This window comes from Rhinolophus sinicus, chromosome 9 (assembly GCF_057876585.1).
Source record: "Rhinolophus sinicus isolate RSI-liver-muscle chromosome 9, RSI-T2T, whole genome shotgun sequence".
In the NCBI taxonomy this organism is placed as follows: Eukaryota; Metazoa; Chordata; class Mammalia; order Chiroptera; family Rhinolophidae; genus Rhinolophus; species Rhinolophus sinicus.
This window is the reverse complement of record NC_142509.1, coordinates 22,213,612-22,237,201: the sequence shown is the minus strand read 5'-3', so window position 1 is coordinate 22,237,201 and position 23,590 is coordinate 22,213,612. Positions and strand designations below refer to the sequence as shown.

General features: G+C 46.0%; 1 protein-coding gene across 7 annotated transcripts in view; it reads right to left on the bottom strand.

The window, feature by feature from the left end:
* THOC5 (THO complex subunit 5) overlaps nucleotides 1-23,590 on the bottom strand; it is a 29,461-nt gene that overhangs the window by 2,262 nt on the left and 3,609 nt on the right. For 5 of the 7 annotated variants that reach the window (XM_019743090.3, XM_088800945.1, XM_088800946.1 and 2 more), the window contains 17 exons: nucleotides 22,638-22,751; nucleotides 22,401-22,498; nucleotides 20,171-20,317; nucleotides 18,407-18,521; nucleotides 15,267-15,399; nucleotides 14,534-14,566; nucleotides 13,177-13,254; nucleotides 12,470-12,510; nucleotides 12,128-12,227; nucleotides 10,576-10,684; nucleotides 6,641-6,742; nucleotides 5,965-6,061; nucleotides 5,271-5,385; nucleotides 3,895-3,998; nucleotides 3,663-3,750; nucleotides 1,306-1,421; nucleotides 526-716 (listed from right to left, as the gene is read on the bottom strand). In XM_019743090.3, the coding sequence (XP_019598649.3) occupies nucleotides 526-716; nucleotides 1,306-1,421; nucleotides 3,663-3,750; nucleotides 3,895-3,998; nucleotides 5,271-5,385; nucleotides 5,965-6,061; nucleotides 6,641-6,742; nucleotides 10,576-10,684; nucleotides 12,128-12,227; nucleotides 12,470-12,510; nucleotides 13,177-13,254; nucleotides 14,534-14,566; nucleotides 15,267-15,399; nucleotides 18,407-18,521; nucleotides 20,171-20,317; nucleotides 22,401-22,498; nucleotides 22,638-22,751 (1,781 nt within the window). The remainder of the gene's footprint in view (nucleotides 1-525; nucleotides 717-1,305; nucleotides 1,422-3,662; nucleotides 3,751-3,894; nucleotides 3,999-5,270; nucleotides 5,386-5,964; nucleotides 6,062-6,640; nucleotides 6,743-10,575; nucleotides 10,685-12,127; nucleotides 12,228-12,469; nucleotides 12,511-13,176; nucleotides 13,255-14,533; nucleotides 14,567-15,266; nucleotides 15,400-18,406; nucleotides 18,522-20,170; nucleotides 20,318-22,400; nucleotides 22,499-22,637; nucleotides 22,752-23,590) is intronic. The other 2 variants (XM_019743096.3, XM_088800947.1) reach the window with 1 other exon arrangement.

Genomic DNA, 23,590 nt, shown 5'->3' with positions numbered 1-23,590 from the left:
GAACTGAAGTGCCTCTTCCCAGGTCACACAGCAAAGTAGAGATCCGCACGTGTCTTACGTCAGAGCTGCGCCCTTCTGTAACTCCTGACTGCCTAAAGCTGCGGTTCTCATAGATGTGTGAGCACCCTAGGAAGAGTATAGCAGATTCTGGGGACTGGTGGGGATACATATAGTTTAAAAAGCTTATTTGGATAGTAAAAAGCAAAACCTATGGTTTTGCACAGAAAGTACAGGAAGTAAAATTCAGCCAAATCCCCTTGGTTCATGGTCCGGTGTTGCTGACTCAGCGGGTGGCCCATGTTTGGGGGGTGTTTGTGAAGAACAGCTGGACCAGGCTGATAGGAAGTAGGCTGCAGGGCAAGTTTGAGGAAGGAGAAATCCGCAGGTTTTCATTTCCTCTGTCAACAGAGGTAAGTACACCTGGGAACATGCATGCCCTCTCTCTGTGCCAGGCTCTGATCTCTGCCCCAAGTCCCAGGGAGAGGCAGGGCTGGAGGTCCCAAAGGCTCCCACCCCTCTCCTCACCTGAAGAGCCGCAGACACATCTTCTCCTGGGGAAATTCCTTGGGCCCCTCCACGCTGTCGTCATGGCTCTCGGTCTCTAGGTAGACGTCCAGCAGCACACACAGGCGCTGCAGCTGGTTGGTCAAGAGCTGATGGCTGGGCCGGGGGCCGCACAACTCCTTGTAGCACACGTTGACCTCGCTCTCCATGGCCTACAGGTGGGAAAGCAGAAACTCAGCACGACCTTCCACCTGCTGGGTGTGATGGCGCCACAAGAACTGGGCCTCTGCAGCTGGGCCACACCACATAACTCTCCCTGCCGTGCACACCCACAGTCAAGAAGATGGAGATGTGTAGAGGAGGAATCTCAAGATAAGATCCAAATCAGAAGGTATTAGGGTTCAATATGGCTCCATGGCCATAGGGCTGCTACGGCATCAACAGGCGTAAGAAAAATTACAGCTGCAAAGATCTCACACATCACCTCATTCCAGCACTTCTAGGCGTCTGAGTTAATTCCCATTTCCACAGAAGACCAAGCCTACGCCTTTCAAGGAAAGTATTTATATTCTATTTTATAAATGGGATGAAACTTATGGACCCCGAGCTAAGTAAGTGGTTGAGATAGGTTGAGGCTCTTACTACACCATGCAGCCTCCAGGAGTCCACAAATCCCGGCAGGACTCTCTGCTCTGGGAATGACACCAGTGCCCAAGCCCTCAGCTGCGACAGGTTCTGCCACTGTCCACCTCCCCAAAGGGGCTCTCCCTGGTCCTCTTGTCACTCCCAGCAGGGCCTTACCCGAATATTGTCGTCATTGCTGTTGGTTTTCTCCCCTTTCCAGTTTAGACAGAGCTGGAAAATGGGTGGGATGGAGGAGTAGCCGGGGTTTAGCACCACGGCAGCCTGGAGTTTGGCTGGGAAGGGAGGGGAAAGAGGGAGAAATCAGTTCTGAGACCCAGGCTGACAGCTATGGACTCTCCCGACCGCACCCCTGAACCTACCTAGCTCGGAGGTCTCATATTAATCCGAGTGCTGCAAAGCCCATTCTGGTACTAAACTGACTTCTAGAATCTCCGAAGTGAAACTGCCAAGTTGCAGACCATGAGGTCCTATGACTCTGGTCCCTCCAAGGAGGCAGAGGTGTGTGGACTCCCCGAGTCTGGTCCACATTGGGTTTGCCCAAGAGTTCTATGTGCTCCTTTGACAGACATTTGTTTTAACTGGCATTTCTTTATTTGCCGGCAAGTTAAGGATTTTTCCCATGTGAAGACTTACTATCTGTTTTTTCTTTCCAACAATATTGTGTATTAGCTGTTACATCAAATATATTTTCTCTATCTTGTTCCTTCCATTTTAAAATATTTTCTTATGTGAAACTTAATAGCCAACATTTATTGAGTACTTACTGCATTTCCAAGCACTGTGCTGAGACCTCTATGAACATTTTACTTCATCCTGACAGTGATGGGTCCTATTATTATCAGCTCCATTTTACATATGTGGAAACTGAGGCTCTGACAGAAAATTCCCTAATATCAAACAGTTGCAAAGCAACAGTGCTGAGTTTAACCAGAACTGCCTGATGTCAAAGCTGTGTTCATACGTAATTATTAAATGAAATATTTGTATTTTTTAACATATTCATTTTTTTCTCTGCTGACCATTTTTGCCTTTTTCAATAGGATGACATTTATCTTCTCCACCAATGGACTAAGTATGCCATTCTTTTTTCACTATTTATGGGAGAGAAAAAGAACTCTCGGATCCTCCAGTAATTCAAATAACAGCAGACAAGAGAGTACAGGTTAAGACAATTGTTTCCCGACAGTCACGACAACACTTATTACAAAGTGATTTCTTTCTCTATTATTGTGTTGCTTCTGTCGTAACCGTCTGCATATATTTCTGGATTTATCTCTGCTCACCAATTGTTCGCTTTTAATCTATGCTATGTAGTTTTCAAACTGATCTATTGTAAAACGACTTAAAAATTTATATATATATATAAAGAGTGAAACTTATATATATTTAAATTTTATATATATATATATATATATATATATATATATATATATATATATGAAATCTGGAATTGGTGCCCACATATTTAAATTTCACTCTTAATTTTTCAAATACAATAGTGTGTCTAATGAAAATTTTAACTATCATTCATGTGTGAATCTAGAATACTTATTATCTTTCTAAGCTTTCATCTCCTCAATCAGGAAGCAGAAGTGATGTCTTCCAATGACTTCCCTTGGGACTTTATATATTTCTTGGACTGCATATTTTGTGCCCTTTCAAAACAGTACTCTATGGTGTGTAGGGATGAGGTAAAAGTATTTTTTAAAAGGGGAGAGGATGGGTAGCAAATGCAAAAATTCCAAACACTAGTCACCTACCATGAGGGAGAGAATGAAATGGGATTGCAGGCCTCAACTATCTGTGAAATATTTGATTTCCTCAGAATATTTTTAAAAACACACAAAGAAAAAGAGAAGGGAAGAAATTGGGGGTAGAGAAATTCTAACGAAGAGTACCACCTTTCCTTACATTTCTGCACTATCTTAAAACTACAGACAATGCCCTCAGCTCTGTGGCCAAAGCACCAAGCCCCAGGGCTCAGCTCCTGTGGTCAGTGCCAGGTGTGCTGAGGTTGGGGCCAGACAACAGGACCACAGGGAACATCTGGGTGGCTCCAGCAAGAAACCCTGGTGAATCAGATGCTAGGACAGCTGTGCAGAATCACAGCTTTCCATGTCTCCAAAATGAGTGCAGAAACTGCAGAAGGGGCAGGGTTGTGCCACCCTGTGAACTGGTGGAAGAATAGGTGTCTGAGTCTAGAGGGTGGGAAAGCCAAGGGCTAAGAGCTCAGGCTCAGAGGTCAGACTCTGTTTGTGACTGAGTCTTCATTCCCTCGCCTATAAAATGGGAATATTACCATCCCAGGGCTGTTATGAGGATAAAATGAGATAAAGCACACATGTGGCTTCACTGCAGGACGAATCCTTGCTGAACAGTGGCTCTCACAATCATTACTATTTGCTAAGTCCCCCAGCAGGATTCCAGGATTTTTCGTTTCCGTTGGGCAACTCCCAGGAATGTTTTATTCTTAGTAGCTCCCCTTGCCTAGAACCACTGGGATCAGCAATTACCTGTGCCCCTTTCCACGAGTGCCATGTAGTAGAGATTGGTGTCCCCAGCCAGTCCCGCCTCCACAATGTCTTTGGTGAAATGCAGCTCCTAGAAGTCACCAGAGACAAGAAGTAACCTGCTAGCTCCTCCAGTCAAATCTCTTGCCCTTCTGGTGGAGGGGCAGAAGCTGAAAGGGGAGGTGGGCCTGTAGTCCCCAGGACAGCAATGATGACCTGTCACCCGTCTACCTACCATGTAATCGTCATGGGCAATCGCCACCCACTTCACCAGGCGAGAGACAACCTTTGCAGGGAAGAGGTATTGGCAATCACTGGTAACTGGTACAATGCCATGTTCTAAAAGAGAGCAAGACGGGTGGTGTCACAGGTAGAAATCAGGTGCCACAGCTAGGTAACTGGCATCCTCTGGAGGGCTCAAGTGGCTGTCAGCTGTTCAGGTATACCTGGCACTCAGTAGGTACCCAGGTGACGTGTGCCAAGAATGTAGGCACACAAACCTGACCTTCACCCAGTGCTATGTGCTTGTAGCCAGACCCAGCACCAGCCTTCACGGTGCTTTATCCTTAATGCAAATGATGGTCAGCAAATCAAAACCCCCTGGCAGCTAGAACCTGGGACAGTGCCTCTGCAGCAGTGACTGTTAATTAGATCCAATAGCCAAGAGGGCTGTTTTCACAGCTGACCTTGATGGAGGTGTTCCTAAAGTGTTCTATGTCAGTTTCTCTAAGTGAGAAGAGCTAGAGAACTGCTCCAGGGTGAATTCCTGCTGGCGTTCAATAAGCAAACATGCCGACACAGTAAGTGCTGTCCAGGATGACAATCATCCAACCTTGAGACAAAATTAATTCAGCAATGCTGATGGGGAGCAAGGCCCGATGGACAAGCAATGCTGCCCTGGAGAGATCAGGGTCCAGGTGGAGCCCGAGAACTGAACCAGAGACGTAGGGTCTCCAGATGGATCTTAGAAATCCAGTGCCTTCCCTGACAGTGACTCTTTGACCAGAAATAACTTAACCGCTACTACTCTGAAAATGCCTCGTACATAGTAAGCCATTTACAAGTCTTCACTGAATGAATAAATGAAAATAAGCCCTCATAGGGCCACCATCTTGGTCAACGGCTCATCAGAATCACCTGGGAGCTTATGAAACACAGAGGGGCTCAGCCTCATCCTGGAGGGTGTCAGCTGAGGTCTCAGGGGAGGAAAGGGGGGTGGATCCCTGGAAAGTTGTGTTCAAATAAGCTGAAGGTAAACTTCATAAAGCAGGAATTGGACTTCTACTAAGTATCTGTAGAAAGCACACCAAAGTCTGACATGCACTAACTTAGGAGGCACTGCTCCTGACCAATGCACTCACTTGTGCCACCCAGAAGGCTTTGGGCCTCCTCTGTGAACTGGGACAGCCCTGATGGGAGCTCAGATCTCTGCATGGATGGGCCTGCAGCTCTCCCCAACAGCCCTACCAACACCTCTGCTCAGCGAGAGCCACGAATCCAGCCCTCTTTGATTTGTTGTCAGGATTGAAGACATCTGAGTGAAGGGCTAAGTCATTTTTGTCCCTGTGTTGTCCGAATGGCTCTCAAGTCACGGCCCGAACACCAGCTTACCCAGGGATGCAAACTGTTTGTGGAGGGCCAGGCGGGACTGCACCCTGGTCTTCAGCAGTTTCATGGTGGTCTCCATGTGGCTGGAGCTCAGAGAGTGGTCAGCAGTCACCGTGTGCTGTGGATGACAGCAAGTGTCACACCTGAGTGCTCCCCGTCCCCGCCTCCAGGCACTGCCTCTCTCCTAGGACCTGCCTGCCTGTGGCAGCCGAGAACACCATGCCAAGGTGGGCACCTTATGGGAATGGCAGGGTTTAGTTGCTTTGATAGGCCAGACACTGAGTCCCAGCAGGAACAATACAAGCTGCTGGGTTCTTCAGAGGCTGTGGCCAGTTCAAGAATAGGAAGGCTTCTGTTAAGATGCCAGGTCCCCTAGGGTTCTGCTTACACTTCACTTTTGGCCTCTTTGTGCGCAAAACTGAGGGGTGGCAGAGCCTAGAGTTGTGTTGCACCCACAGCAAGGACCCAAATTACTTTGATCTAGAGGGTTACTAGACTGAGGGAGAAGGCAAAAGGTATATAAACACTTTAGACCTCGGACATTTTAGGGTCCTGAGTGGAAGGAGGACAGAGCATATAGTCCTGAGGGAAGGCATTCTGCTATTTTAAAGCTCTCAAAGGCCATCAGAAACCTTTCTAGGGTCTGTATGGGAGGAGAGGAAGTAGAGCTCCAAGGAGACTAGATCAGCGTACACACCTGGGGCTGCTCTTTTGGGAAGTGGAGGCCACCCAGCTTCTGTACCCACAGATAGGGGTGACCCAAATCAAGTACGTAGTCTCTCAAAGTCAGGATGCTGCAGAAAATAACACAGAATAAAGTGATTTTATCAGTCCTTTCTGCAGTGGTCCCAGGAGATAGCCTCCCTCCCATCCCCCACACAGGCCCGTCCCGCAGGCTCAGCCATGCTCACAGCCATGCTTCCAGCAAACTCTCTGGACTTCATTGGTTCCCTGTGAATTTCACCTCTCCCATGTTCACTTTTTTTCCCCCCGACATCCTTCAACTCATAAGCAAATCTCAATAAAGTCGGTGCACTTGACTTCTTCACCAGTCTACCAATTTATAAAATATTTAAAAACTTTTTACTCCTCAGAGAAGTAAAATGTAAAACATTTTGATTATATCACGTGTTCTTACCACGTTCCCCAAGTTTTGATACTTTCACCCTTTCCCACCTACACATCCATGACCTCCACTTGCCTCATAAGCAGGAAAGGGCATGTGTCCCCTATTCGCAACACAGCAGTCCCTCTACCCCACCCACTGTCCCCTCTGCCCTCTGAGAGGCCACTGGCCTTACAAGGTCTCCGGCCTTGGGCTTGAGCCACCAGAGAAACTCAGAAGCAGAGAGGAAGAAACACCGCTGACTCACCCAACTTTATCAAACTGGTACTGATTGGCTGGATTTGGAGTTTTCTTTCCATGATCCCCAGGATACAAACAGCTCAGGACTGAGTCAGGAGACAGCAAGTCACTGAAAGGGAGAAGATGCAGTGAGAAGGCAGGCCGGCACCTTGCTTCGAGGCAGACTAGGGCACTCGGGGATGGGAATGCCACCTCTCACTGATGACCAATGCCACCAGTTACTGCTTCCTGTGGGCCAGACCCTTTATACACTTGAGGTCATTAGATCTTCATAACTCTGTGAGGTAGGGAGTACTATCATTTCCATTTTATGGAGGAGAAACTTTGAAAGATATGGCTTGTCCAAAATGCTAGGAAGTGCGGGAGCTCGGGATTTGCAGTGTCTAATCAAAGACAGTAGTGCCCTTAACCACCAAATTAAAAAAAAACACCTGTCCCTTCGAGAATTATAGGTGACCAGGGCCTTATCTCAGGGGAACAAAGCCCTGTGACACTGAAAATAGATATAACAATAATTTCATAGATTCCTTTCTATGCCAGAAGGAACAAGTGTGCAGCTTTAGTGCTGTGTTTATCTCACTCTGACCAAATTTCACGCTACTCACAGAAAAAGGTCCCCTTTATCGTCCCAGAAAAAGACATTAGCACATGCACTGGAGACAAAGTGACCCAATACTATAAGCAAATAGACAGCAACGCCACTGCCACCCACCTAGAATGGTTAGGGCACAGCCTGTAATTAAACGTGAGAAGCAGAGAAGAGACTGGGGGGAGGGTGTGTGTGTATAATACAATGGAGTAATCTGATCACAAAGGACAACAGGCCCATTGTTTCCCTCAACCAGCACAGGGTTCTCCTTCATCTTTTCAGGGACAGCATCCAGAGCAACTCAGGCAGCAGGGCTGGTCCTGCTGTGCTGAGCCCCAGGCATGCCTTCAGGACTTAACACTGGGGCTCTGGTAGCTTCTGGCTCTTCACTGTTCTCTGTTTCTCTGAGTCTGTCTGCCCCCGCACAGTGAAAGGTCTACCCCTTTCACTGCTTCCCATGGAAAACTGGCTAGAAAATAAACAAGAATTCCTAATCTTTTGGCCAATGTTTACAGACTATTACTATGTAATAGAAGGAATCAACTGAAATAAAACAGAACAGCTAAAACTGCACATGATAAGGGTTTCTAATCGACAAAACCTAATGGGAAAATCAAATCTTCTGGACAAAACTTACATCTGTAATATGTGGCTCAGGACAACTGAATTTGGTAAAAATAATAGACATAAAAAGGGAAGCTATATATAAAAATACAACACCAAGGGCGGCCGGATGGCTCAGTTGGTTGGAGTGCGAGCTCTGAATGACAGGGTTGCTGGTTCGATTACCACATGGGCCAGTGAGCTGCCCTCCACAACGAGATTGAAGGACAACGACTTGGAGCTTAGAGCTGATGGGCCCTGGAGAAATGCACTGTTCCCCAACATTCCCTTCCCCCGCAAAAAAAGAAATACAACACCCCACCAAAAATTATTCTATTCGCCAAATCTTTACTATAAAATTTTAATGGAAAAAAAAGGATTTAAAAAACAAAACAAAACAAAAAAACACCTCGGTAAAATAAAAATGGAAAATGACTTAAAAACAGTTTAATGGCTTAATGAAAAATTAATGGCTTAATGAGGAATTAAAATGCCTTAACGGATATCATTCTGGATAATAATTTCTTAAGGAAAAATCAACAAGGTTGGCATAGTTCTGATTAAAATGCATGCATTAAAAACATTAATTTCCTAATGAATAGATCCTGGCAAGTCATCAACATTGCAAACATCACAAACACAGAGACAGCCCATCTCCCGACGGAAGCACTCAACATCTGTGACGCAGTCCCTGCCCTTCCGTCACCCTCCAAAAAATCAAAATGGAATCTGATCAAGCCTTGAAATCTAACAATGAACATAAAATACAGGGGGAAGGAGTGACTCATTCAATTGTACGGTAGGGATGCAATCATCAAAATCTCATTCTCGGGGACCTACCAAGCAAACAACATACTTTCTTAGCAAATAAAAGAAAAAGGCAGGCACATTCAGATGAAAAGATGCTTGAGAGAAGCTTCACCCAATTGCAATATAGAGTTATCCCAAGTCAAAATCCAAACTGTTAAAAGAAAACAGAACTAACAAAAAACACTTATGAGAAAAACAGGGAAATTTGAACTTGGACTGGCTATTGGATAACATTAAGGAATTAGTGTAATAATGTGATTATATTGAATAAAAGCATCCCTGTTTTAGGAGATAAATAAAACCATAAACCAGGCTGGTGTCTCCAGGGGCCAAAGCAGCCTGTACCTGAGCAAAGGCCTCTGGGCTGGGAGTCTGGAGCTCTAGGCCCAGGGCTTCCATGGTCATATGGCTCCCTGTACCTCGGTTTCTCCATCTGTACAACAGAGGGATGAGCTAGGCAACACCTGAAGGCCCAGAAAGATCCAATCCTGGTTTTAAAGTGGTGTTTCCTTTTGAGTCTCTTCCCTCTTTGGGGGCCAGTGCCCACCTGGCAATGACAGGACAGTGGTACGCAGGCCTATTTCCTCACCTGGTAGAGCTACTGTGAGAGTTCAACGAGTTGATGATAAACACAGCTGTCATTTACCAAGTGCTTCGCTTACGCTAAGCATCTGACCTGACTCTTCACAAGCTCCCTGGACGGGGATATTACAATGAACAACCACAGAATGAGGAAACAGACTCAGCAGCCAGGAAACTCAACAACAGCTGCACGCAGAGCTGTACGTGGCAGACCTGAGACTGGCCAGAGCTCCTCAGCAGGCAGTAGTACTGTCCCCATCGCTGTACATGCACCGCTTAGAGGAGGTAAGAGTTAAGCACGCACTAAGGCCAGCCCGAAAACCTGTTACTAGCAGGCAGAGCACCTGAGACATGAGCAAGCAGAATGCTCACGACAAGGAGCTCCATCCGGACCGGGCCCTCACAGAGCCCCCGAGCTGCTCACTGCACCGAGAGCTCTGGCTGAGCAGTGTAACCGTGCGTGCTACAGAAGCCAGCCTTGGGCTCCCTCTGCTGGGGTCATGTGGGTGGGAATGGGGTCAATTTTATCCAGAAGGCCCCAGGGGGTCAAACAACACTCAAGCACAGGGACCAAGGCGGTGGCCCGAAGGGGGCATGGACTATAACGCAGGGTAGAAAACCCAGGAAGCCATCAAGCACCAGATCTGTGCCTCCTTCGGTGGTCCTTCTACAGCTGACACGATGACTCCGCGGGACCAGGTAAGAGCAGCGCCAGGCCAGGGCAGTGCTCTTATAAGTGGGCCTATTCCACCTTACGACCCTTTTGGTCCTCCTCCCTCCTTCCTGCTTCTGGATGTGGAACAAGACTGCCGTGCTCAGGGGCTTCCTGGGGATGCTCGACCTATGGCTGTCACTGTGCTTCTGTGCACCCTCCTCAAAACCCCCGCAGGGATCCACCACAGGCCTCCTCCCACTGCCCAGATAAGGACAACCTGGGATTGAGCTGGAAACCAAAATCCCAGCACCCTGGGATAGAAAGAGAAAAGGAAAACAAGGAGCAGCCTACGTTTGTCGACCTGGTAATGTCTGCCAACTCTCATTTTCACATGCACGCTCTTTCCACACTGGATATAAAGAGCTGGTATTCAGCCCCAGCTACTCAAATTCCAATACGCTGCAGTCACTTTTATCCTCTGCTGTGCAGTAAGAGGACTTCACCAATTCAAGTCCGTGAGCGCTTTGTAAGAAAAATACCAGCGATGTGCCAGGACTTCTAGGCCATGTGGCCCTAACCAGGGACGTCAACGTAGCCATGCACCTCCTCAGAGCCAGACCAGGACGAAACCGAGTGGCCCGGCACCAAGGTTCTCGTCACTCCCCCCTCCCTCGGCCCACTCCCTGCGGCGCCTGCCCAGTACCCTGCACTGATGGGGGTGATCAGCTCCGTGGCGGTGGTCACTTTGGCTTTTACTGTCATGATGTTGAGGTTCATGAGATAGTAGAAGGTCAGGTGAAGCACACTGTCATCTGGAGGGGGAGGAAGGAAAGAAGAGATCATTTACGAGTTAAACATGAGAGCAGAGTCAATAGTGACATAGAAAGGAAAGTCAATGAGGCTCTTAAGATCCTTTATTACAAAAACGAAAACTCAGTGGCAATTTAATGTTCAGGAAAAAAAGCAGAGCTTCTACAAATTCTTTGCTACTCCTCCCTCCAAAAGGTGGAGATTCATTTCCCTCCCGATGAGCGTGGGCTGGACTTAGAGACTCTGCTTCTAACAGATACAATATGGAAAGGGAGTGATCCAGTGATCACCAAGAAGACCCCAGTAATCACCAGTAATAAGGTTCACAGCACCAGTAATAAGACAGTGATACCATGTACCCCATGTCACGTGATGAGGAGAGCACATCTACGGTCTTCGTCCCCAAAATCCACAACCTCAGTCTAATCAGGAGAAAACACCAGACAAGGCCAAACTGAGAGTTCTCCTACGTAATAAATAAGCCTCGTCTTCAGAAGTGTCAAGGTCATGAAAGACAAGCAAAGAAGGGGGAACTGTCACTGCCTGGAGGAGACTAAGGGGCACGAGGACTAAATGCAATGGGAGATCTTGGAACAGAAAAAGGACATTAGAGGAAACACCAGGGAAATCTGAATAAATCCTGCAGTTTAGTTAATAGTGTCGTATCAATAAAATCAACATTGGCTTTGATAACTATACTATGGTTAAATAAGATGTTGACATTAGGGGAAGCTGGGTGAAAAGCATAGGACAATGTGGACCGCTGTACTATCCCTGCATTATCACTGCAACTCTTCTGAGTCAAAAATTATCTCAAAATAAAAATTTATTTGAAGGCAAAGAAAGGACCAGTGTGTAGAGTATGTTTCCATTTGTATAAAAGATAAGAGGAGGAGGAGATATACGCTTGTATAAAAGCTTCTAAATACATAAAATATGTTTCTAGAAAATACGTAAGAAACTTGTCTCAACAGTTGACCAGAGTCTGGGAGTCGGGATGAGAGGGAAACTTACACTTGACTGTGAACCCTTACACTGCTTAATGCTTTATCACGTGCTCCTTTATCCATACCAAACCGATTTTAAAATATATATTCTCTGTAGAACACAGTCCTACTTACATGGTGATTAAATTAGGCACGTTGGTCATATTACTCAAAACCTGCATACTCGTGCAACTTGTTCTGTGTATCTGACTTTGAAAATTCAAAAAGAGGTATAGTTTTAGCAAGCATCCCTTATGTGTCTAGTTTTGTTGCTCTGTTGTTGTGGTCGACTTAGGGGGGAAAAAAAAATCAAATGAACTCCATGGAAAACGATGCGGATAAACAGAAATATGAAACCAGAATCTTTTCTTAGGCAAAGAGGCCTCTGGCTTGCTGGCGCCCGTGCAGCTGGCTGAACTCATAGGTGCCATGAGATCTACAGAACAAGAGGGAACAGACCTTTGCACTTCAGGTCCAGCATGACGGACAGCGGGTGCCTCTTCAGCATCTCCTTGCGCTTGTCATCCAACTGAACGCCCAGTGTGGGTCGCCGGCGTTTCTGGACAACGGAAAGAACGGAGCTGATGAGCACTGATCGTACAGACGTCCCCCTTCCTTTTCCTACCAGCAGGGCCTCAGCACTGCTGCCTGAGACCTGCTGTTGCAGCTCTCTAGCTGCCAGCCTCCCAGCAGCCCTGTCTCTCGAACCGCTTTCTTCTGCTTCTAGGGTGGGTGGCACCTGCCAAGCAGCAGGCCCCAGTGCAGCTGCCTGGCACCCCCACAAGAGGAAGGGGCTCTCACCGTGGTCTGCTCCTCCTCAGCGTCCGAGTCGCTCTCGTCATCTGCAGCCACAGAGAGAAGGCATCTATAGGTGAGGGGGTCCCCAAGTCTCCTAAAAGCGCCTCAACACATGGGGTATAAAGGGACCCAGACTCTGTCGCTTGTAAACAGGTTTCTTTAGGATGAAAAATAATCTGCTGCTTCTTATTCAGTATAGAAAACATGGTGATGCAAGAAAAAAAGAGAAGTGACCTATAACCCCACCACCCCTGTCTTTTAAAGCGCTTTTTAAAGTCATCCTATGGGTCACAAGCCCCTCCACTGGTGGCGGTGGTGGTGATAGCAATAACGGTAATATAAACAGCAGCAGCAGCTCACATAATCGGAGGGGTTGCTATGTGCCAAGGATGATGCTAAGGGCTTTGCTGCATGATCTCGTTTAATCCACGTAATAATTCTACATGAGACACAACTATCCCGTTTTGACAGGTGAGAAAACAGGCCCAGAAATGTCAAAGCGCTTCCTGGGGATCAGTGAGCTAGTGAGTGGCAGGGCTGACAGCCAAAGGCAGTGCTTGCCCGTCTACCCCTGCGCGGTCAGACATTCAAGTCCAGCTTCCGGCGACATAATCAGTACAGCTAGGACCAGCGCTGTCCTTGGAGGCGGATTCGGTGTCCCTGGAAGTAGCCATGGGAGCCTTGGGGCAGGGTGCCAAGCAGCACGTTACCTTGGGAGTCCTCAGGCGGCTTAAACAGAGCCTTGGCTTCGTCCACACTGCCTTCAATCGCCACGGACAACGTCTTATCTGGGAGCAAGAGAAAGCTTCGTGTGACAGCCGCCGAGGGAAGGAGCTACGCTACAAGAGCAGGCCAGCTCTGGGACTGCATTTCTTCTGCCTTTGTCACAGCTCCTGACTGCCCGGCGGTGGGAGGGCAAAAGCCCTTTCTCCAGATGAAGAGGAACACGGTAGGAAACTTAAGTCTTTTTTGCATCATTAACTGAGAACAAAACCCAAAGTGCAGATTCCTGGACAATATCACCTGAGACTAGTGGTGAACATCTCTGTTTTCAGGTTTACACCAAGGCACAGAAATCCCAACCTGGGGCCTAAAGAAATCCCAACCTGGGGCCTAAAGCGACGTGGCACTCTCCTGCCAACTGCCTTAAAGGTTCTCATGCAGAAGCCCACGAACTGTCGACACCACAGAAACGACGGCTCTCATCTGAGTAAGTGGTTATTCTCTATTCCACTCTATACCAAGCACTTGGCTGGCATTGTCACATTTAAGTGGGAGGCAGGAGGCCAGTGGGTGGGAACTCGGACCCTACAGTCCAGACCGAGGCCCGAGGCCCTGCCCCACCAATTCCCAAACAGGTGACTGGAAAGGTATGTCACAGCTCTGAGCCCCCGTTTCTGCATCTATGAAATTGGAATGTAACAAATGACAGCTGCCCGGCGGAATGGTGAGATAATAATGCTTATGATTTTAATCATAAAATAATTTTTTACAATTTTAATCTTTACAACAACCCTATAGGAGCAATGCTATTATTATAGCCATTTATAGATGAGAAAATTAAGGCTCTGAGAAGTTTGATACAATAGCCAGGAAACAGATAAGCTAGATCTATTCAACTTGAACCTGGCATCCCAAGTACGAAGCTAAGAGACCTGCTCCATGCACCAGGTCTGACACCTTCCTGAGTGATGCCTGGGCCTGCCTTGGTGGAACTCCGTGGGTCTCGTGCTGGGAGGTCAGACAGGCCACCACCCCTCCTGCTCCATTCAAAAGAGTATACAGATTACACATAGTCACAAGAGCCTGAAACGGTTTGCCCAACTGCACTAAGGAGGAAGGGTGAACTTCCCCCAAGTGGCAGGCCACTGAGATAATATTCCCAGGTGGCCAACCACGGGTCTCTCTCTGACAGCCCTGCACGAGCCATCACACCTCACCCAAACGAGCTAACGGTCCCCATCCACCACTGGCAAACTTTAGAGTGGTTTAATCCTGAAATTCTACAATAAAATGGGAATGGAAACAGGTTGGGGTTTAATCACAAAAGAAAGGAATATTACTCACCCTGTCTAGGGGGCTGGGAGGATTTCATATGAGCTGATGATGGAAACAGGAGGGAGAACAGAACAAAGGGGAGGGAGAGGACCCGGAGGAGCAGGAAGACACAAGAAGAGAGACAGTAAGGTGTCGGTGTCTACGGCTGGAGGAGAGGCATGCACTGGTGCCACATCTGTCTGAGGCTGTGGGGTGGGCTGGGGTTGAGAAAGAAAAGTTGAGGGGCTGAGTGAAAGCTGCAGTAGGGCAAGAGGCAGCGTCTTCAAAAACTTCTCAAAACCCTAGTGGAGTAAAGGGCTGCCCTTGCGCTTAATGAGGACACATCTTCTCACTGGGTCATTCACCATAATGACATGCAGCTTGTTTGGGGCCTGGGACAGCCTGGGAGAGCTTGCTGGGACCTGTGTTTACCAAGCCTTCTCTCTGAAGCAGAGCAAGAGGTGCCAATCCATCTGCCAAGCGTGCCTTGGGTTGCCTGGGCACTGCACCCAACGGCCAACCAGCCAGGCTCATCCAAGATTCAAAGCCAACCATTCTGAAATGCCCAGCAGGTTAGTCCAGCCTCAGGCCAGCTGGTCAAAGCAGCCATGCTGAGTGGTGCAGAGGGGAGGCAGCATTTGTCACCTGAGGGCATCTCAGCAGGACCTGGGAGCTTTCCTTAGCAGGCAGTGCTTCCAAATGACTCAGTCAGCCGTGGCTGCTGTGCCCACAGCCCCTCTTCCTCACCCGGCCCGATACTCACCACAGGCCTGCCCATAAGCAGTGGCCTGGACAAAGAGAACATAGAGGGGAGGCGGCAGGTGTCTGGCCGTCTCGTACTGCTTGTGAGCCTGGTCAAACGGCATGAACAGGTACTCTTGCACCGGGAGGGAAGCCTGCGTGCAACAAAAGAAGGATTTTTGTTTTCCCGCTTCAGGTAGTCCAGGTATGACCATGTAGCCACTTAGTTATCCTATATTGTTTTTATTATGAAAGTGATACATGGTACGAGCTAACAGAACTAACGTGGATAAAAGGTCAATATAAAAAAATCAATTGCATTTCTTCATATCAGTGAGAAAATAAACTTAAAAAAAGACAGCATTTCCAATAGCATCAGGAAAACATCAAATACCTAAGAATAAATAAATGAAAGGTGTCTCAGCCTCTATACAAAGAGGAGTGAAAGATCTAAATGAATGGACACATATGCCATGGTAATGGCCTGGAAGACTCAATACTGTCCAGATGTCAATTCTCCCGAAAGTGATCTACAGATTCAGTGCAATCCTAGTCTGAACCTAGAAGGCAAAAATAGACTAGCTGATGGGGCAGCCGGTTGGTTCAGTGGTTAGAGCAAGGTGGGTGCTCGTAACAGCAACGTCGCCGGTTTGATTCCCATAGGGGCCAGTGAGCTGTGCCTTCCAGAACTAGATTGAGAACAATGATTTGACCTGGAGCTGATGGGTCCTGGAAAAACACACTGCTCCCCAATATTCCCCAATAAAAATTAAAACAAAAAAATAGACTGATTCTAAAATTTATACGCAAGTATAAAAGGCCAAGAATAACCAAGACAACCCTGAAAAATTAAGTTGTAGGACTTTTACTACTGAGCATCGAGACTCCCCCCCCCACTCCAGTTCAAGCCGTTGTTTCTCAGTCTAGTTGTGTTGGGCACAGCTCCCTGGCCCATGCTGGTATTATGAGCCTTGTGCTCCCCCCGGCTGAGGCCGTCGGTCGCCGGGCCAGTCATTGGTCGGCCACTCCACAGCAGTTTTCACCAGCTGCCATCTGCTCATGCTGGCTGCCGGCCACTCACGCTGGCCGCTGGCCACCAGCTGCTCCTGGCAGCACACAGTAGCCCACGGCAGCTCACGTTGACCTCCGGCTGCTAACAGCAGCCCAGCTCCAGGGAGAGCCATTGTTCACAATCTTAGCTGTAGAGGGTGCAGCTCACTGGCCCATGTGGAATTGAACTGGCGACCTCAGTGTTAGGAGCACCACACTCCAACCACCTGAGTCACCGGGCTGGCCCCAAGACTTCTGATAAAGCTACAGTAAATAAAACAATGTAATATTGGTGCATGGATAGATACCATAAAGAAAAACATTGGTAATTAGGTATTAAAATTAAGAACATCTGCTCATAAAAGGATACCATTACAAGAGGAAAGTCACAGAATGGGAAAGATACCTGCAGAAGACTCATTTCCAGAAAATAGAAAACACTCCAAGCAATCCAACAGAAAAATGGGCAAAAGACTTGAATAGGCCTTTTTCTAAAGGGTTAACCCAAAAGCTAATCAGTATATAAAAGGTGCTGTGCTCACTAGTCCCAGGGAAAAGGAAACTAAACCCAAAAGCAATGCCCTCCAGAATGGCTACAATTAAGGAGACTGCAAACATTAAGTGTTAGCAGGATGTGGAGCAATCAGAACTTCCACATGGTGCTGGAGGAAATTTTCGAAAGTCAGTACAATCACTTTAGAAAACTTTTGGGGTCTTCCAAACCTAAATATATGCATGGCATATTTTTTAACAACCCTACCTTTTTGTTTCTATTTTCTTTCTGTCCAATTATGAAGTGCTCTTGGGAATATCTCTTAACAATTCTAATTCTATGCCTAGAGTTGAAAGGAAGAAATGTAGATCCTGCCAAATCTCAGAATAGGGAGTTTATAACTTCTCTAGGGTCCTTCTGCAGTTCCACCGTGTTAACCACTTACCCTGCTTCATAAAACTAAGGATTTAGACCAAATCTGGCTTCACAAAGCAAACAGAATCAGGTCACCTATATAGAAAAATATTACATTTTATAGGTGAAGTGGGGATTTCTCACCCTAAGGTCTCTAATGGCTTTCAAATATAAGCTCTTTTTATTTATTTTTAAAGATTTTATTGGGGAAGGGGAACAGGACATTATTGGGGAACAGTGTATATTTCCAGGACTTTTTATTAGGGAACAGTGGTGTGTTTTTCCCACGCCTCTCATCAGCTCCATCCAAGTCAAGTTGTTGTCCTTTCGATCTTAGTTGTGGAAGACGCAGCTCAGCTCCAGATCCGTTGTTAGTTGCGGGGGGGCGCAGCCCACCATCCCTTGAGGGAGTCGAACCGGCAACCTTGTGGTTGAGAGGACGCACTCCAACCAACTGAGCCATCCGGGAGCTCAGCTGCAGCTCAGCTCAAGGTGCGTGTTCAGTCTTAGTTGCAGGGGGTGCAGCCCACCATCCCTTGAGGGAGTCGAACCGGCAACCTTGTGGTTGAGAGCCCGTGCTCCAACCAACTGAGCCATCTGGCCACCCGGGAGCTCAGTGGCAGCTCATTGACTTCATTTTAGTTGCAGAGGGTGCAGCTCACTGGCCTATGTGGGAATCAAACCGGCAGCCCCGTTGCCCAGAGCCCACGCTCTAACCAACTGAGCCACCCGTCTGCCCTTTTTTTTTTTTTTTTTTTGGTAAAGTTCTTTTCAGAGCGAGATCTGGCTGAGCATCTGGCCCTGAGGTACAGTCAGGGCGATCTAACAGATATCCACAGAAACATACTTAGATGCCTGGAGACTGTGGGCTGGTGGAGACCACACAGAGGGTAAACTAAACTTAAGAGTTTGCTAAAGTGTTTTACCTGGATGAGGCTCTGGGTGAAAAGCAAATGTCCAGGTAAATGTGTGTATATATTCCTGAGCCCACCTGGGCAGCATTTCTTCCACCCAGGACACCAGCTGGATGGACATTAGCCAAGACCATCCGTGCGCTGTGCCCTAACACAGATTAGGGTAACAGATAACAGACCTGACAAAACCCAAAGGGAGACATGGCTGCTAGTGGCCTCAAGTCGGCAAGATTTCACTGGTTCTTCAGGGACAGCAAAGCAAAAGGCTCGGGATAGGAGGGAGGCCCTCACCTGCATGATGCTGTTGAGGCGGGGCTGGAGGCTGCTCAGGTACTCCTTCTTCACCTCAATCTCCTTAAGAATCTTCTCCTTGTTGGACAGGCACTCTCGGTACTTCTCTGCCAGCCTGTTGAGGAAGGACAGAGCACTGGTACTAGATGCTCTCCAGGGATATCCTGACGTGCCTGTTTACTGTCAGAATCCACCGAGGAACAGCAGTCGGGATGAACTAATGTTTACCAAACACTTACTATGTGCCCAGCACTTTGAGAACTCTTTATAAGCATTATTGCATTCATTGCTATAAAAACATTGGAAGATCAGGACTTTTCTTATCCCCAAAAGAGGAAAGTAAGGCTCAGGGAGGTAAGTAACTTGCCCAGGGTCATCCAGCTAAGAGCAGGCACAGAGCTAGGATTTAAATCTATGCCTGTCTGAATTGTACACCTGAAATCTATGTAATTTTACTAACAATTGTCACCCCAATAAATTTAATAAAATAAAATAAAAATAAATAAAAATAAATCTATGCCTGTCTGGCTCTATCTATAACCACTAGGAAATACTGTGTTTTCCCGAAAATAAGACCAGGTCTCATATTAATTTTTGCTCCAAAAGACGTATTAGGGCTTATGTTCAGGGGATGTCATCCTGAAAAATCATGCTAGGGCTTATTTTCCGGTTCGGTCTTATTTTCAGGGAAACACGGCACCTGTGTCATCTCCTGCTCCATTTCTTGCTTTTAGAAGCAAGAGCCAAATTTTCACAAATGTGGTCCTAGCAGTTACAGGACCCAAAAGAGACTATCGACTGGCCTGAGTAGGGCAGGGTGGCGATGGATTCGGACCAGTGACACAGGATTGCAACACTCAGGGGTCAGCCTGTGCCCAGGGCAAGTGGTGTACTGGACAGGGGAGTGACGGACCAGCCTCATCTGCTAAAAAACTGACACCAATTCTCTCTGAACCAGACTTAGTGCTTATTAAATTCACCACATGGACCAATGGCACAGAATACATTCTACAACAGAAAAAGCATTGGGTAAAAACAGCTGCTTCTCCAACAAAAAATACAACAGGTGTGCCAACCAAAAGCCCTAGAATTCTTGTACAAATATGAAAGGGAAAAAGTCTCCATAATGGAAGAGATGCAGCCATTAAAACTCCAATGTGAAAAAAAAAAAAACACCCACTATATTCTTACAAAGACCTAGATTAAATTACGCAGCATAGACATTCTATTTACAGTTAATAACTAAAAGCTCTTTATTAGTATAGGAAAGTTTTTTATATAAAGCTGTACCTTGAATTAATTATGATAGCAAAAAATGGAAACCACCTAAAAGCAATCCAATAAGGGAATAATTATATGAATTATAACTTGTGTATACATGAAAATGTTGTACAACCTTCTAAAATAATATTTGCAAAGCTTTAAAATACCACAGGGATATTCTTAGAGGCAGGGGGAAAGCCAAAAAATAAAATTAGATTCATAGTACAAAGGTATTTAGGTCTCAGGTTTGAAAATTTTAAAGAAAAGTTATTTCAACTTTCTGTTACAGCCTTAAGCAATTCCAACCCTACCCATGATGCAGTTGGCCAAGTCTGAACTATCAGATGTCAATTAATCACAAAATAGGATTTGGTCTTAGAGACTATTCTGTTGGCCACAGTGTTTTGCTGTCTGATTGTGGGTCATGACAAAGGACTAATCCCCGTGGGTAAAGGTCTGTGTCTGCACAGGTGAACAAAGTTAGGAAAGAGGAAACGCCACCTTTTCCGCTGCTCCAGCTCCCAATCCAGACGTGCAAGGGTTTGCTGGTGAGGGTCACCCATGGTGACTTCAGCCTTGCTGATATCTGGAGGCGCGTCCTTATAAAACTCCTCTAAACTGACCAGATCAATTTCTTCATGCTTTGACCTGCAGACAAAAACAAATGTCAAGTTGCTGGTCTTAGGAACCCAAACTGTGCCTTAAGCAGGCCCCCAGTTTCCCATGATGTACGCCCACTTAGCCTAGGTCCTCAGCTACCCAGCAACCTGGAGTCCATTCTTGTCAGCAAATGCTCATTAGCAAATGTTTCAGTTTGAGAGAGGTAGTTGGTGACATGCCACAGGATCCTTATCCATGCTGTCCAACCTTTTTATCCATGAATTAGCTAAAGACCTGGAAGGGATGCTTATCAAATTTACAAGTATCTCCAAGCTGAACAAGAGAGCTAAGAGCTTCAAGTGATAAAAATACTATGGTCTAGGCCTAGATTGCTAGGTTGAAATAGGAAATGTTATTTAACAGGAATAAGGGTCTGCATTTAAGTTCAAAACATTAACAGTATAAGCATGGAATGGGGACGATCCAACATGGCATAACCAGATGTGAAAAGATCCAGAGGTTTTAATTGTTGCATGTACAGTGACACACATGTATAAAAGAAATCCAATACTCTTTCCTGAAGTAACACAGTGCACAGGTCACAGACAGATGATGACCGTAATAGCAGCTACCATGTATTAAGCACTCACTGTATGTCAACCTTACCTCACTTCATTCTCAAAACAACTCTATGAAATGGGGACTTTTATCTCCATTTTTCAAATGATATGGAGTCTTCCACAGTTAAGCAGCTTGCCCAAGGTCACACAGCTAGTGAGTGGCAGATCTGGGATTTGAACCCAGGCTGTCTGACTCCAGGGTCTACCATGGCCACCTGCCTCTCCATAAGCCTGAGTTCTGCTGTATTCTGGGTTTGTCAGCTTTTATCTGAGTGACGGTTACAGGTTGGGGTATCACATTCTTTTATTTTGTTTTTATACCTTTTTCACTTTTGAATACCTAAAGACTCACAAGAAGTTTCAAAAATAGTACTGAGAGTTTATTTCCTCTGTCTACATTTCCCTGGGTTCCCACAATGATAATATCTTATCTAAACACAGTACATTATCAAAACTAGGAAACTGACAATGGCAAAATACTATTGTGTTTCCCTGAAAATAAGACCTAGCCAGATAATCAGCTCTAATGTGTCTTTTGGAGCAAAAATTAATATAAGACCTGGTCTTATTTTACTATGAGACCTAACCTTATGTAATATTATAGTATAATATATAACATAATATATAAAATATAATGTAATATAATATAATGTAATATAAGACCGGGTCTTATACTTACATTAATTTTTGCTCCCAAAAGATGCATTAGAGCTTATTGTCCAGCTAGGTCTTATTTTCAGGGAAACACGGTATTAACTCAGGTACAGACCTGATGCAGATTTCACCTCTTAGTATTTAATATTATGTGATGAATTTATGGAGCAGATAAAGATGCCTCTCAAAAACCAGCACCATTATTATTAAAATACACAATGTCTAACTTGCCCCCTCACCCCAAGTTCATTTAAATAAAATATGCCTCCTTTGAGTTTGCACAAATAGTTCTGACCAAGCAAGAACACCTTCCCTTCTCTTCCTCTTTCTACTCCTTCCTCCTTCTCATCTCTCAGCTTGGATTTACCAAAAGGCACTGCATTTTAAGAACACTGCCAAACTCTAGTTTGTTCAACTGAAGGCAGCTAAGCAGCAAGAAATTCAGGTTCCAAAGAATAAAACCCATTTACAAAAATGAACTATTGGAACTTTAGAGATGAAAACTGGGCCAAGAGGTTAAAGGACGTTCACTAGAAGTGAGTTGCTCCCACACAAGGTGCCCAGGAATCAAACTGGTAATGAGTGTAAAGGGCCCTGCTGGGAGAGAGAACTGCTTTTGACCAGGTGCAGAGCTCAAAATTCAAAAGGGTCAGACAGGCTTCTGAGTTTCTTTGTGCAGCCTGAAAACATTGCTTCCAATTTTCCCACTCGAAGTGATCTAGTCACCCTTCTCCCAGGTCCTGCAGTCTCTACGCTCATCTGATTTCTTTTAAAGAGACTAGCTCAACACAGAGCTATGTAGGGAAAAGCAGTTACCAACAGACCATCTTGCCAAAGCCCTGTCCTGCAAAACTCACTTAAACTCCAGACATTTGGTGATCTCCTTCTGCAGGTGCATCACCTCATACAACAGGTTCTGGAGCTGCAGGTGATAGGCATCTACCTTCTGCTTGGCCTGAAAGACAGACAAAGTCAGAGGTGAGTAGGGCAAGTCAGCGTGGGGCAGGGCAGAGCAGCAGCAAACTGACAGAAGGGGCTTATGAAGGGAATGGGGAGGAGAGAGGAGAAAGAGAGTCAAACCTCTCAACTCCTACCTCATGTGTCTGATCTCTTCCTTTCTTCAACCTGATGTGGGCTAATCGGTTTAGCTTCTTTAGGGTCATGAAATGCACACAGCTCTGGATCCTCCGATCTTCAATCTCGCCTGCCTGCGGGCAAAGAAAAGCGGGTCAACACCTCACCAACAGGTGCTGGCTCTGCTTCCTTCAGCCCCAAACCAGACACTGGGAGGAGCTCAGAACCATGAGAAGTGTCCGAGGGAGATGAAAGAATGACTGTACAAGGGAAATGCTTAAGGTTTGCAGGCAAAAAAGCAATTTCTGCTTGGACTGAAGCAGTAAGAAATGAAGATGGAGCAAGTGTAGCCAATGCACAGTTACTATCTGTCCCTGCATATTAGACACAGAAATCCTAGCAATAGCAACATCTTGCAATACAATTTGACCTCTATAAATAACATTATAGAATAATTTAAATAAAAATAGAATTATAGCTGTAAAGCTTAGATACAGTAGAATAGGTAAGATGTAATAACCTTAACAATATTGGCCAGTAAGTATAAGCACAAATCAGTGAGATTCCTGGAAAAACATGGATTGTTTTTTGTTTTGTTTTGAACTTATCCATCTAGTTTTTAGTCACACTTTAGTTTCTCTGCCCAAAGCCTGGTTTATTCATTTAATATTAATAATCCATTTTGGTCTCTGATTTACTTGTACATATCCACCCTTATAAGCAAGGACATTTACATGTACCACCATTTCTCAACAACTAGCAAAACGCCTATCACTTAATAAATATTGGTTGGATAAATTATCAAATTATAGTTACGGAAAAATTAATTACCCTGTACTTTCATTACTGTAAGTGGTGATTGGGTGGTGATGAGACATTCCAATAAATTAACAGGCAGGTCCCTGGAGCCCCCAGGCTCCAACTACGTATTCACAGCTAGGACAGAAGACCAAGATCAGGAAGGGCTTGGGTA